Source organism: Vigna unguiculata, chromosome 4 (assembly GCF_004118075.2).
Source record: "Vigna unguiculata cultivar IT97K-499-35 chromosome 4, ASM411807v1, whole genome shotgun sequence".
Classification (NCBI taxonomy): Eukaryota; Viridiplantae; Streptophyta; class Magnoliopsida; order Fabales; family Fabaceae; genus Vigna; species Vigna unguiculata.
In genome coordinates, this window is record NC_040282.1 from 6,599,086 (window position 1) to 6,614,674 (window position 15,589).

At 30.2% G+C, this 15,589-nt stretch overlaps 1 protein-coding gene across 1 annotated transcript; it reads right to left on the reverse strand.

Moving 5' to 3' along the window:
• Positions 1–9,039: 9,039 nt before the first annotated feature.
• On the reverse strand, positions 9,040–13,525 carry LOC114180430 (receptor-like protein kinase FERONIA). The gene is made up of 3 exons (XM_028066749.1): positions 13,463–13,525; positions 12,990–13,034; positions 9,040–9,999 (listed from the first exon to the last, which is right to left on the reverse strand). The coding sequence occupies exons 1-3, from the start codon at positions 13,523–13,525 to the stop codon at positions 9,040–9,042; spliced, it is 1,068 nt and encodes a 355-aa protein (XP_027922550.1).
• Positions 13,526–15,589: the final 2,064 nt, after the last annotated feature.

The following is a 15,589-nucleotide window of genomic DNA, read 5'->3' on the forward strand; positions in this document are numbered from 1 at the left end:
AATGCTCAACTTCAACTCCAATTGATATACAATACTCATAAAAGCATGAGATGTAACTTCACCAGTATTATCAAAACAAATTTTCTTAATCGAATAATCTGTGAAGTGAGCTCTTAATTGTACTAATAACTTTGCAAATACTTGATTGCGAGTTGATAATAAACAAATGTGATTATCTAGTTGATGCATCAATTAAAACCATAAATTATATAAATGATCTACATGGTGGGTGTATTGGACCACAAATATTACCCTGTATTCGTTCTAAAAATGCGATTAACTCATTTCTATTTTTTCTGGTAATGTTCTTATTATCAATTTCTGTGAATGTATAGTACATGAGAACTCATTGGTTTGAAGAAGTTTTTGACTCTTAAGTGGGTGTCCACATGAGTTTTTCAACCTTTTTTTTTGCATCATAATAGATCCCGGATGACCCAACTGATCATACCAAACAAGGAGTTCATTTTGATTCGTAAACTTCTAGGTTACCATGACATGCATTTTAAATGTACTAATATATGTGTAGTACAAATCATCCAACTGATCATGTCAAAAAGGAATTCATTTTGATCTCATAAACTTCTAGTTTACCATGACATGCATTTCAATTGTACTAATATATATGTATAGTACAAACCATAAGAAAATGTTGATAATTTCTCCAATACACTTTTTTTTCAACTCAATCGTAGAGACATAAAGATATTTCATATCTTTTTCATTCTTGTCTCAATATGATTTCCATTTAGAAAAATATCCTTGAAACTTAATAAGTTTCTATTCAACTTCTTGGTAGAAGTATAATAGCTCTTCTGGAGTCTTCAAATATATTTGTTGTACTATAAATAATACTAACATTGATATCTCGCATTACCAAAGAAGATAAAAATTTATTACTCTTGAGAATTGTATAAGTTGTTGCACTATCAATAAGACACATATCCTTTGGTACTAGTGCAAACATCCTTTCTTTATATAAACGTAAATATCAATATGAGATTTTTTTAACACTTTCATAACCAATGAGGTGATCAATGCTTCCATTTGGTTTAGCAAAGAAAATAATAATATCAAGATGAGTAACATCCATATAGCCATAATCAGAATCACCATAAGCAAAATGTGTTTCTATTATTTGTAAGATGCTTTGGTGTATGACAAGTACAACTCAAATGGCTTTTACTATCGTAATGATAATATATACTTTCATCTTATTTGCCAATATTTTCACATTTTTCTTTTCCCTTTTTTCACATTATTGTGTCACTTTTGGTGAAAAAATGTGTCTTTGAATTTTGCTTTATAACCATGTCCATAATCAATATCATGATCATATAAATAAAATATTATTGCATTCACTTCTAGGAATGGAGCAGAACCAATTGGACAGGTTTCATTATTTTCTATCAAAAGACATGAAATAAATTCATAATATGTATTGCTGCATTCACTTTTGGGCAGTGGCGGATCTTGACCAACAATGATGGGGGAGCCAAAATAATACGTTCAAAATTTATACATTTAATTATTATCACTAATATAATAAAAATGAATACATAATTTAGTATAACGATAACTAAAAAAAAGATTACAAATAAATATATGGAAGACTTTGTATACCTATTTAAAAAAAAGGACTAAAAAATAATTTTTCATAATCTAATAAAAAACTTAGAGATGTAAATACCAAAAGAAAATTCGATGATAATCAAACCACACTTAAGATCCAGTTATAAAAAACACACAGTACAATATTTTTTCTTTTATGTTCATAAAATAAAAAATTAATATGTAAGCTCATTAAATAAATTAATATATAATTATTAAACTAATATTTCACTATCATGTGATACGAGAGAGAATTACATTCTTCTTTATTTTTTCGAGAATGGAAGACAACAACTTATATGTGAGAGCAAAAATAGTAGATCTTTTTCTCTTAAGAAACAAAAGAAAATAGGTGAGAATGGGAGATAAGAACAATTTGTGAGAAACTCAAGTCATATAATTAACCACAATATCCGGTTATAAAAAAAACACACAGTAAGATACTTTTACTTCTATGTTCATAAAATAAAAATTAATATAAAAGAGACTTATTAAATAATTTATTAAACTAATATTTCACTATCAAGTAAGATAAAAGAATTACCTAATTCTTTTCCTCCTCGTGAATGAAAGAGAACAAAGAGAAATAAGAGCAAAAAATAGATATTTTTCTCTTCAAAAACAAAAGAAAAAAAATTTAAGAATAAGAAATGAAAACGATTTATAAGAAGCTCAAACCATAATGAAAAATAATAATAAAAACATCTTGATAAATCTTTGTATTCTTTATTCTTTATTATATTTGATTTTATATTTTATTATTTATTAACATTAATTATTATATTTATAAAAGAAATAAAATATTTAATTTAATCATCATTAATTTATAATATATTATCTAATATTTATAATATAAAAAAATTTAAAATACCTAAAATTTAAAAAAAAAAATCAAATTTTTGGGGGGGGGGGCATGGCCCCTCCCTGCTACCACAAACATCCGCCACTGCTTTTGGGAATGGAGCATATTGATGGATCTTATGATTTTTCATCAAAAGCTTTATTGCTTTGTTCAACCGTACAAAGGCATGAAATAAATTCATAATATTTATTGCTGCATTCACTTATGGGAATGGAGCAGATTGGATGGATCTCATGATTTTTCATCAAAAGTTTCATTGCTTTGTTCAGCCATACAAAGACATGAAATAGATTCATAATATTTGTGAAATCTCTGTTCACTATATTGTTCTCGTAGGAAAAAATTAGTTGCTCAAATTATTTATTTCTTTCTTTAATGGTATCACCAAGACCCATTGCATCTATAAGTATTTCAACATTTAATATCCAATATAAGTAATTCTTCTTTGTAATATCAAGGGTCACAAATCCAAATTTTGCAATGTTTCGCATGTTTAGAACTAGCACATAAAATAGTAATAATAATAATCACCATCATAATAAAAAAATAATAATAATAAGACAGAGAAGAAAATTGATAAAGTCAAACAATTCTTATCACATGAAGAAGAATATAAGGTAAAATTGTAAATAGAGAAAGGATTAGGAAAAGTCTGGATTGAGACAAATAACGTGTTATGAAATAAAGCTAATAATAAAGGAGAGAAGAAAATAGAATAGAAGGAAGAATAAACAATGAAAGAATAGGGAGCAATTGTTCTGTATATTATTATTGAAAGAAAGAGTCATATTTATAGATACAACATGTAATCCATAAAGGAAACAAATCAACTTAGTTAATACAAATATTTACATAAAGAGTAATGAATCATATGAGTATCAATCATATGAGTAAATGTATCAAATCAATGGACAATCATTAATTCATAACAATTAAGATATTTTTTTATTTTATTTCTCATTGTCTATTTAGTTTTTCATGTTAGCAAAAATGATGTCACCACTACCTCTTTGAAAGCTAGAGATTTCGATGGATACTCAAGCAAAAATACTACAAGATTAAGGAAAGTTCAAGATAAAGATATAGAGTATTTGGGGTGTCAAGTCACTCTAGATAAAAAGGAAGCATAAGAGGAATTATTAGCCAAATCATTTCTCTTCACAAGTGAAATCATTTTTTCACGCACATAATAAATTAAGGTTAAAACATAATTAAATTATGTTTCTACATTTAAAAAAAATATCTTTTGAATTGAAATTGTTTTTTTAAATCAAGTATTCTCTGACTATATGTAAGATTCGTAAAATTTAATTAATTAAATAAATAAATAATTAATAAATACGGGTAGGAAAAGCCTTTATGACATTAAATTCTAAGTTGTATGATGTGGAAAGGTACTAGCTCAAGTGGTTGAGAGTACTTTAATTATGTGAGAGGACTTGGGTTTAAGTCCTATGTATGCCATTTACGTGTTATTTTTTTTATTTTGTTTTGATTATATATGTGATCATGTTTGGAATGATATAATAAATAAATTATATTAGTTTGCATGAAACATGATCGATTGAATTGGTTGTGCACTTGCTTTGTGATTAGGTGGTTATGGGTTCAAACCTTGGTGAAACCTAAATTAAGCTTTCTTTTCTTGGCTAAGAAGAGAAGATGTAGAAACCCTAACCGCCACGTTAAGCCAACGGGCTGAAAAGAGAGCACGAGTTATAGAGATTGGTGAGGTTGAGTAAGGAATTCATAGTCGCCAGGCGGCACATGCACTTTTATATGGTTTTGGGTTCCCGGCCGCCAGGCGACGCATGACGTTGTACCAAAATTCTGGGTTTTTGGATGAGCTGCTTGGCGGTGATGAACACCTGCTCGGCGATGCAAGTTGAATTGACTCGATTTTTATGTTTTTCGTGTTCTGGAAGGATTCTGATCGTGGAGAAATCATGTTCTAAGGATTCATGAATGTTTGGGTATCATATAAACCTGGAACCATTGCGTTCGGGAATTAATTGAATGAACAATTTGAGAATATGACTTTCGGGTTCGAGAATTGGGGTTTTCATACTGGTATGAATTATGTAAGTCAACACAATGAAATTTTGTGTATTTTATGTTTAACATAGAATTATTAATCTTAAATATATAATAGAGGGGAATTGAGTGGGAAGATTGATGAACTGGGAATTTGAAATTTTTGTAGAGTTCGCACAGGGTGATGAAATCCTGGGAATTGCACAAAAAGGCATGCATCGCCTGGCGGCACGGGGCTTGTCGCCAGGTGCCAGCGCAGGGATAACACCTCTGCGTGGCTGTGAGGTGTAGTTCTGTTTTGGAGGTTTTGATGTGCAGTGAATATTGGGAAATTGATTGGGGTTGGTAGTGTATAGTCTTGAGAATGATGGATGGATGAGGAGATGTGTGTAAGTGAGAGTATCTAGTGTAACTATTACGAAAGCCTAACCATGATATATTGGAAATTTGATGACTAAAGTAATGAAGGGTATAACCAGGTGGGAAAACAGTTCGAGGGAACAAAGAATGTATTTTTCAATGGGATGAAAATGATTGCTAAGTAAACTGTTTGATATTAGAGATTTAAGACTTAGCCAGGCTAATGTGTGGTGCATTGAGAATCAGGATTTTGAATAATTGTGAGAGTGAATATGGCATTGAGGCAATTGTGATAGTAAGTAATAAGTATTATGGGCACATTGTGTTATGGAGTGATGAATAAGGTTTTCTTAAGAAAACCAATTTTGTGCACTTGGATAGTTGGCCTTAGATAGAAGTAGGAAACTGGATAGTAAGTTAGCCACTAGGAGAGCGATTCAACTGGATTGATGAAAGGCAAAGTGAGGATTGATCCTTGGAGTGAAGAATTAAATCTGTGCAGAAATACTCAGATACCATAACTGTGTAGGTACTAATACAGCGCCTGGCGGTGGGTTTAAACCGCCAGACGATAGTTGTAGTTCCAGTGAGTATCAGAGGGTGTGGCGCCTGGCGACAATGGATGATGCGCCAGGCGATGACGGTGAAACAAATGAGCAACAGGGCGTTTGGCGCCTGGCGGTACGCGTCCCCCGCCAGGCGGTCTGGGAGCTAGCAGCGCTTGGCGGCACGTGTCCCTCGCTAGGCGATTTTACTGTTGCAGCTCTAGGTTGTTGATTCTGTAGGCGTGATCTACAAGGCTTTTGGTGATGCTTCAAAGGTGGGATTGCTGGTGTTCCTTGAGTTGTGGCTCGGAACGTATCCCTTGAGTTGTGGCTCGGGATAGGGGTTAAAGCACGTGGTATTCCTTGAGTTGTGGCTCAGAATAGCATCTCTTGAGTTGTGGCTCGGGATGGTGGATGAACACGAGGAACCCTTGAGTTGTGGCTCGGGTTGGCGAGTGTTGCCGGTGTGAGTGTGCTGGTTGTGGCCAGTACGGATGGGTCCAGATGGATTGCCCTCCTCAGTAATTAGCTAACGAGTTTGGAAGTCTTGGGACGTTACGAACTATATTCGTATTTGGAAACTCCACCTGGCGTTACAGTGTATGATCCGTAACATGGTTTCCCACATGTGCTCTATCGGTTGTGGCCGATAGGTATGGCAGCAAGTCACCTTGAAGTAATCACTAGAAAAGGTAGGACACGAATAACCTGGTTGTGACCAGGTGGAATGAATTAGATGGGTTGGAATTCATCTGGGAAGAATGTGTTGTCTATATATATATATATATATATATATATATACATATATGTATATATATATATATACATATGTATATATATATACATATGTATATATATATATATATATATATATATACATATGTATATATATATATGTATGTATATATGTATGTATATACATACATATATACATACATATATATATATATATATACATATATGTATATATACATATATATATATACATATGTATATATATATATACATATATGTATATATATATATGTATATATATATATATGTATATATATATATATGTGTGTGTGTGTGTGTGTTATATATGTGTATGCTATTTTATATGCTTTATCTGTTAAGATTGGCGATGATCGTGTACGTGGTACACGTGAACAGATGATGTTGATGCAGGTGATTCTGGTGGAGCTTAGCTGCGGAGAGGGGATAGCTCAGGAATCTTCTATTTTATTTTAATGGTTTGAAATGAGTTGTAAACCCATACGAGTGTTTGTTTTATAACACTCTGGTTTTGAGAATTATGGATTTGAGTACTTTTTATTTATTTAATAGTTTAAATTTCCCGCATTTTGGGAAATGAGGTATTATTAAATGCGATGTGTTATTTATTTTTTTCTTTATTTTATTAAAATCCATAATATCCTGACAGGATGTTACACTATAGCTTCTCCTAAAAATCATCTTTTCTGTAGAGAATAAAAATTGATTTTCGAATTTATTTGATTTTATTTAAATTAATTAAATTATGTTTCTACCAATTTTCAAAAATAAAAATATCTTTTGAATTGAAAATGATTTTTAAATCAAGTATCCTCTGACTATATCTTCTCCTAAATATCATCTTTTCTACATAGAATAAAAATTGATTTTTGAATTTATTTGGTTTTATTTTTGAATTAATTGAATTATTTTTTTTTACCGCAAACTCAAGTAAAACTATTTAAATAACCCAATTTGAGAACGAGAAAAAGCACAACACACTATTAATTGTAATTTTCATCCTTTATTTTGTACATAGAAGATGTTTCATCCCTTGTGTGATTCAAGGGAGGTGTTGCCATATCTTGAGAGGGCTCAAGATAGTGTTTATCAATCTTTAGAATTTTTCTTTTGCATGTTTCACTAGGTCATTGTGGATGTAATTGAAATACTCTAAAGATAGTGAATTGAGATTGTCATTCTCACATTGAGGTGACTGAGAACTAGATGTAGGGTTGGTTATACTTGGACTAGTATAAATTACAGTGTGAATTTCTTCTTTCCTTTACTTTTTTTTTTCGCTTCAGGTAACGCACTTAATTAATAATAATAAAAAAAGATATTTTCTTAAGTATATATAGACATTAAGACAATTTTTTGTAAAACATCAATTCAACCCGTTTCTTGATGCCATTTGTCTAACATTTCACACAATTGTACTCATCTTTCACTCTTATATGTTTTCTTTTTATTTTTTTAAAGAAAAAAAGAAAGTTAAACACAAATTCATTATTTTTGCTCTAATTTGTCATTTGTTCTCTTTCTTCTTTAAAAAAAATTGTAACTCTATTGTCTCACTTGATAATAAAATATTAGTTTAAGAGTTATTAATATTATTTTTTATCTCATGAGCCTTTCTATATTCATTTTTTATGAATATAAAAGAAAAAATAATGTATTGTGTGTTTTTTCATAATCAATTTTTAATTGTGACTTGATTGTAATATATTTTTCTTTTAATAATTATGTCTCTCAATTCCTTATTACATCATGATAAATTATTTTTTAATATTAATATTTTTTTAAAAATAGATATATTGATCAAGAATAAAATAATAGATTCTTTTTTTTTAAAAGTAATAAAAAGAAAGATATGGGTGAAGATGAAAATAAGATATATTTTACTTCACGTCTTTTGAATCATTTTACTAATAATGATTCAATTTTTCATATATGAGCTTTATTTTTTGAAGCATTATACTAATTAACAATCAAATAATTATATCATTTTGGCCTCTCCAAATTTTTTTTGTCAAGATCTGGGATCAAGTTTTACAAAACTTCACTATGAATGTTGATTTATTTAAGTAAAAAGCTGAATGCCCTAAACTAGATTAAATATAGAATGTGAATAATTTAATTTAAAAATTAATAATTTTAAGTCAGAAAATCTAAGCAATTTAGTTTTGGGTGTGACTTTCTATTTATAAAATAAAGTGATTACAAATTATGTATCTCTTAAAAAGAAAATTACAAAATACAAAAATGATAATAAAATATAATCTCCTTTATCATTTGTTAAAATATCTTCTAGATTAGATCTCTTAATTAAATCAAAACTTTTTATAAAACTTAGGTCGTAGGTATTAAGCCATTGAACATTCTATTCATCTTCAATATCATGCTGGACAGTATTTAGTATGTGGGAGTTCTTTTCTTAAATATTTGGATAAGTATACAAAACTTAGTATTGTATTATTAAATATTGGGTTAAATATGTTTTTGGCCCCTCAAGTTTCAGTAAATTTTGGAATTAGTCCCTCATCAAAACTTTATACCAATTTAGTCCTTCATCTTTCAAAATGTGTGAATTTAGTCTTTTTAACCAAATTTTGTTAAGTTTATCTGATGTTTCAAGCGCATTTCATGATAGTATTTAAGTTAACATTGAAGCAAAAATGTGTCAAACAATGTAAATAATTTAAATACTATCAAGAAATGTGCTTGAAATGTCAAATACACTTGACAAAATTTGGTTAAAAGGACTAAATTCACGCATTTTGAAATATGAAGGACTAAATTAGTCAAAAGTTTTGATGAGAGACTAATTCTAAATTTCGCTGAAACTTGATGGACTAAAAACATATTTAACCCTTAAATATTTGTATAAATATACAAAACTTTGTATAATTGATTTTCTTTCATAATGGCGAAGTCTAACCTTAGTACGTAATCCCACCATCTTTTGTTTTTTATTATCCCTGTGAGAGGTCTGCGTTTAATGGATTGGGTCAGCGCGGCTGTGGATCCATCCATAATCTCCAAGAAAGGGGTCCAAGACAACACCGTATTATTACTGTAGCCATTGCCTTCACTGGTGGAATTGGTCGTAGTAGTCACATTCAAGTTAGTAGTAGAAAAGCTATCCTCACTAATTTCCTCTCCTTTTTCAATTGCCGTTTGCTCTGCACTTTCTTGTAGCCGGAGCGTAAACTCCAGCATTGCAACCACATCCTTCATGCACGGCCGCTGCGTTCCATCTTCCAATAAGCAACTCATCCCAATCTCACAAAACTTCTTCAGGCACTCTGGTGCAATCTTCTTCTTCAACGCGGGCTCTACAATCTCTGCTATGGTCCCATTTCGATCACAATGTTTCACCCAATTAGAAAGCGACACCTGCTGCGTCTCCGCACTGTGAATCAAAGCTGGACGACCACACAGTATCTCAAAGAGCACAACCCCGAACGAGTAAACATCAGACTTTTCCGTTAAGCGAAATCGTTTGTAATACTCGGGATCTATGTAGCCAAAGCTTCCCTTCACATGGGTACTCACGTGGGACTTGTCTGTGTCTGTAGGCCCAATTCTTGAAAGACCAAAGTCTGAAACCTTCGCCACCCACTTATCATCTAACAAGATGTTCGTCGTTTTGACATTGCGGTGGATGATCGTGTGCTTCCCGCCTGTGTGGAGATAGTGCAGCCCACGCGCTGCGCCGATGCATATCTGCAAGCGCTGCTTCCACGAGAGAGGGGGATTATCCGTGTTGTAGAGATGATCGCTTAGGGTGCCACGACCCATGAAATCGTAGACCACTATCATCTCGTTTTGAATCATGTTGGTAATTGGGATGAAAATGATCTGGATGTGTGGAAAGAGGTGGAGAAGGAAGAATATGACTGCGCTGAACCTCATGGTTTGCTGTGAGAGTGACAGAACCAAGACTTATTATCATCCTTGATAAGTTACCCTTGCTACGAAAGCCAGCCTGAAAGAAAGTTCACACTCAATGATACACTACTCTACTACTACCTATCTCTGGTTGTAATAAAAGAAAAAATATAATCATTCATTTATCTTTCATTTTTTTTTACAGTTTTTAATATTTAATAAAAAATTAATATTTTTCCTTTGACCTTACCCAATAGTCCTATGTAGAGATGTTAAAATAGGTTCTAACCCGTGAGCTAATCCGGCTCACCACATAGGTTCAAGCCAGGTTGAATTGAGAGAAAATCAGTTTCTTTCAAATGTGGGTTGAATTGAGCCCGACTCACTTAATTTCCGAATTAAATATGTTCGAGTTGGATTGAAGGTGAGTTGATCCACTTAACCCACCAATATTTTTTTAAATTCTTTTGTGTAATATTTGAATAGTTTGAATGTTTAATTAATTTTTTTTGTGAAGTTATGTATGTTGATACTTTAATCTTTAACTATTATCTTTATTATAATATTTGAGAATATTAGGTGAACACTTTGATTTCACTATTATAAAAAATGAATTAGTCAATTCAATCTCATTGTAATGCAATAAATATATATAATAAAATGCAAAAAAAATCTTGTAAGTGAGTCAACCCACTAACCTATCAACCAGTGGTGGGTCACATCAAGTTACAAAATTTTTGGTTAAGCAAAAAAGTGAGCTAGGTTGAGCTAATTCATTTTTATCTCAACTCGTGGTGAGCCAACCAGTGTGAGCCGGATTGGCTCACTTTAACAACCTCTAGTCGGACATCATTTAAAAGTCGAGGTTTAAGATAGTTTACACATCTCTTCCTCCTTCCACCCTCCAAAATGTTTAAAGATAAATTCCTAATGGAACACATATTCCAAAGTGAACAAAACTTTTTTTTAGCTTGGATGGTCTAATTACGTAATTTTATGAAATGATATAATTATATTTTTTTTATCGATATAATATTTAAATTTTGGAATTACATATAATATGAAAGTTAAATATTGAAATTTTGGGCATATTTTTATAATTATTAATCATATAATTATAAATAAGTAGAACTTTTTAATAATAATGTAATAAATCATATTAATCTTAAGTAGTCATTAAGAGTATTTCATTGATTTATTTGTGATTGATTCAAAGAATGACACACATATGAATGAATATATATATATATATATATATATATATATATATATATATATATATATATATTAATATAACATTCTATTTTAGTAGTATAAAACTATTAAAATAAAACATTTTATATTATAATATAAATTAGAGCATGCGACTGATGTATATATGAAAATCAACCTTCTACACTAAACATTACTGTCTCTGTCATCCGCACGGTCACCACAAGTTTCCACATCTGCTCACACCAAGATTGTGATTGTTGCAAAAAGAAAAGCCAAGCAAGAAGCAAACATAGAGAGAAAGGGTAAGCTAGTTGCAAAAAGAATAAGAAAATACAAACACACATACACACACACACACACACACACACACACACACACACACATATATATATATATATATATATATATATATATATATATATATATATATATGGGATGTAAAAAAAAAATATGTACCTATGGGTATCTGCAGATCAAATGGATATCATAGTATCCGTACTCGTGGATACCCGTACCTGCTAAACTTTAATTCAAAAAAATACCCTCATATATATATATATATATACATATATATATATATATGTATATACATATATATATATATACATATATATATATATGTATATATGTATATACATATATATATATATATGTATATATATATATATATATATTAATAAAAAACATTCTGACCTAATTTTTTCTAAGTTGCACATCTTGTCTTCTGTCTTCATTCTTCGAACTTCAAGAATTGGTACGTTGTCTGCTTCCCGGTACACACCGGCGGAACTATGTTATGACAGGGGGAGCCACGACTCCCCCATTTTTTTTTTGAATTTTTTTTATATATATTTATATATTTTTTAAAATTATATTATATATTATTTATATTAAGATTATATTATGGAAAATTATAATAAAAGATAAAATAAAAAATTTTAACAGAGACATTAATTTATAAAAAAGATTAGGGTTTTTTTTTCTAACTATAAGATCTTTCCACCATGTAAATTATCATGAAAGTGTGTGAAGAGAGATAAATACAAAGAGATAGATTGGGAAATAGAGGTTGAAAACACATAGATTGAGATTCATGTATACATTCTTGCATGATCTCTCACAAATGAAGGTTAGTATCTTATTATGATTTATGTATGTTAATTAGTTTATGATACTTTTTAGGATGTTTCTTCCAAATTAAGTTTATTCCAAATTAATATAAACCCTAATTATGATTTTAGGGATTCTTTTATGAAATTGGTATGAAACCTAATTATAATTTTTTCCTAAATTATTATAACTCTTAATTATGAAATTTAGGGATTTTGTGTTTTTCGCCATCTATGGTAATTTTTTTTTAAGTTTTGAATTTATACAATATTTCTTATTTAATTAAAGTAGTATGAGTTTTGTTATGTTTTGCAGTGTGATAATTGTGATTTGTGAATATAAATTTTATTTTTTCTAAATAGGTGAGAGGTGATAAATTTATATTAGAAAGATTATGATAAAAAGTAAAAAAAATGATTCCTTTTTTTCAAAGAGGAAGGTTTGTGATGAAGATGAAAAAGAGATGCATTTACGTTAACTAAACCAGAAATTTAATAAGAACCAAGAATTTAAGACAATATAAAACAAATCTCTAAAGTTCTCAGAGTTACATATAATGAATTTAAAAATTCATTAGAACGTGATCTGGAAAAACGACATCAAATTTTACAATACCACCAAATCAAATTAATGAGATACAAATGACTTATCTAAAATAGTATTCATGAATTGGTATCATGATATAATAGCATGATATAATAGCGAATGATAGTAATATTTTTTTGAATTCTACTATTATGTGTGTTTGTTTTAAGGAGAGGAAATGAAGAGAAAAAAAATGAATAGTTTTTTTTCTAAAGAAAAATTATATATAACAAATCTAATTTGGCCCCCCTACAATTTTAATCCTAGTTCCACCACTGCCGGTACACCCCTTGACACTCATCTTGTAACACCCCAACTAAAACCCGGTGCTACTAGATGTTCTTTACTTGTCTAATGTATCATATGTTAGACATGATATTTATGCGAATAAAATGTTAACATACATGTAAGTGTTTGTAATAGAAGTTTGTTTATACTTTTACAACTAACTAAAGGTGCTTTTAGTTTGAAATACATAACAAACAAGTTACACCATATCAGTTGTAGCTTTAACATAATCCAAATTTGCATGAAAAGTTAAACTAGACAATCTCATTATTACATTCTAGGTCTGCAATTTCTTCCTCTGAAAAATAAAGAAAGTAAGGGTGAGTCTTTCCCTTAAGTCTGAAGCTTCATCATAACATTTCAAAATATGATCATTTGAATAAACTTTCAATTGAATGAAACATTTTCACAAAGTTTAAATCTTCATAATTTTCACAATATAATAATAATTTCCATATGTTTTAAATTTAGGATATCAAAATCCTCATTATCAATCTTTTAATAATCATATTCGTAGAATTTCGAGTTTCAACTCATCAGTATATTCATCTCATATTCTTTCTCTATATACTTTGGGTCCCAAACACTGCCATTAGACTTTTCTGAATCATAATGGTCTTACGCCAATATGGATAGTGCCAGCAGGCTAAACGTTCTCACGGATACAACGTGTACGTTATTCCACCTTCCTGGTCTTAAAGTATAGTCAAGAGGACGGTCGAGAATAGAGTGTGAGGCTTGTGAATTTTCGAATACCCGGCTAATTATATATGTTAATCCAGGGTATCTATATCACCACCCTCGATTCTCCTAGGTCTATCAGACCTTTCTCTGGACTCTATACCCAGTGTATCTCTGTACTATCCATACAGTCCTTTTTATTCTTTATTTCTGTACTTTAATTTACAATCATCCTTTCGCATTATCTTTATAATTCTTGAGACTTTCACAAAATTTTGGCAGCATAACAACTGCGTTTTTTATTTGTCACAATTTTCAAAATAGTAAAAACAACCAAGTTAAAAAGAATTTAAAATTAACAACCAAGCATAAATCATTATTTCACAATAACTTTACAGAAAATTAATCAAAACAGTAATCATAATTAAAACATAATTTTCGTATAAAATTTTATAAGTAAAATAGCAAACTTGTTTTATTTATAACTTTTTGTGTAAAACTCCAAATGAGATGATTCTTGAACCTAACCCTAGGTTTTCGTACCCAAGGAATCCATTTTTCAACTCAAAATTTCAAGATAATGTATAAAAATTTAAGAATTAAGAATATAGATTGTATACTTAAAGAAAACTTGCTAAGATAAAGACTTAGAGATTTGAGATAGACCCCCCATATCTTGGAGATGCTAATTATACTCTAAGATGAAAATGAAGACCTCAATATTCTGGATTTCCCTATCCTACTTCAATTTTCTCCCAAGAGTTTAGACCTCTCCTTCTCTATTGTTTTGGATTATGTGAAGAAGATGTGTAAAGTGAAGTCCTATTTATAGGAAAAATCTTGGACAAAGGGATAAGGATGTATTGATGGTAAATTTATGAGATTCCTTAGTGAGGATAAGTTTATTTTGACCATAGAGAGAAGCTTGGTAAATTCCCATTGTAGGAGACTTCATGGTAGTTGCAAGAAGACTTGTTGACTTTCTAGAAGACTTCTTTTCACTCCAAAGTGTAAAATTCATATCTCTTATCAAACAGCTCTATTTGTAAATCCAAACAGTGAAACTAAAGACCTATGTCTCTAAAACAGGTCGAACAAATTGAAGATCAATCCAACGGTTAATAAAACGGGAATAAAATTTTTACTAAAATAACCCAAAACAGGACGTAACTGACGCTAGTTCAAACTGCAAGAATTATTTCTCTAACCACAGACCTCTAAATCCAAATCCAAACGGTCAAACTTTAGTACTATGTCTTATTAACTCTGTGTAAAAATTTCATCTTGATCTAATAGTTAACTAAGCGGGAATAAAATGTTTACCAAGGTAAATCAGAACTGGACAGCAGCTGGAGATCTTACTTTTACACTAAAGTGCGAAAGTAACTGCTCCTTGCATACACCTCCAATTCAAAATCTCACCGTTCATATTGAAGAACTATATTTTAAGAATGTTCTATAAAAATTTCAACCTAATCCAATGGTTAATGAAGCCTTAATCACAATTTTACTTACACAACTCAAAATAAGAAGTAGTTAGAACCCAAAAGATAACATCTTTTACATTGTATAAAGCCGTTTGTCAATTTACTTATGAAATCATAAAATTACTTCATACTATATATTTAAACAAGAAAATTAAATATAAATA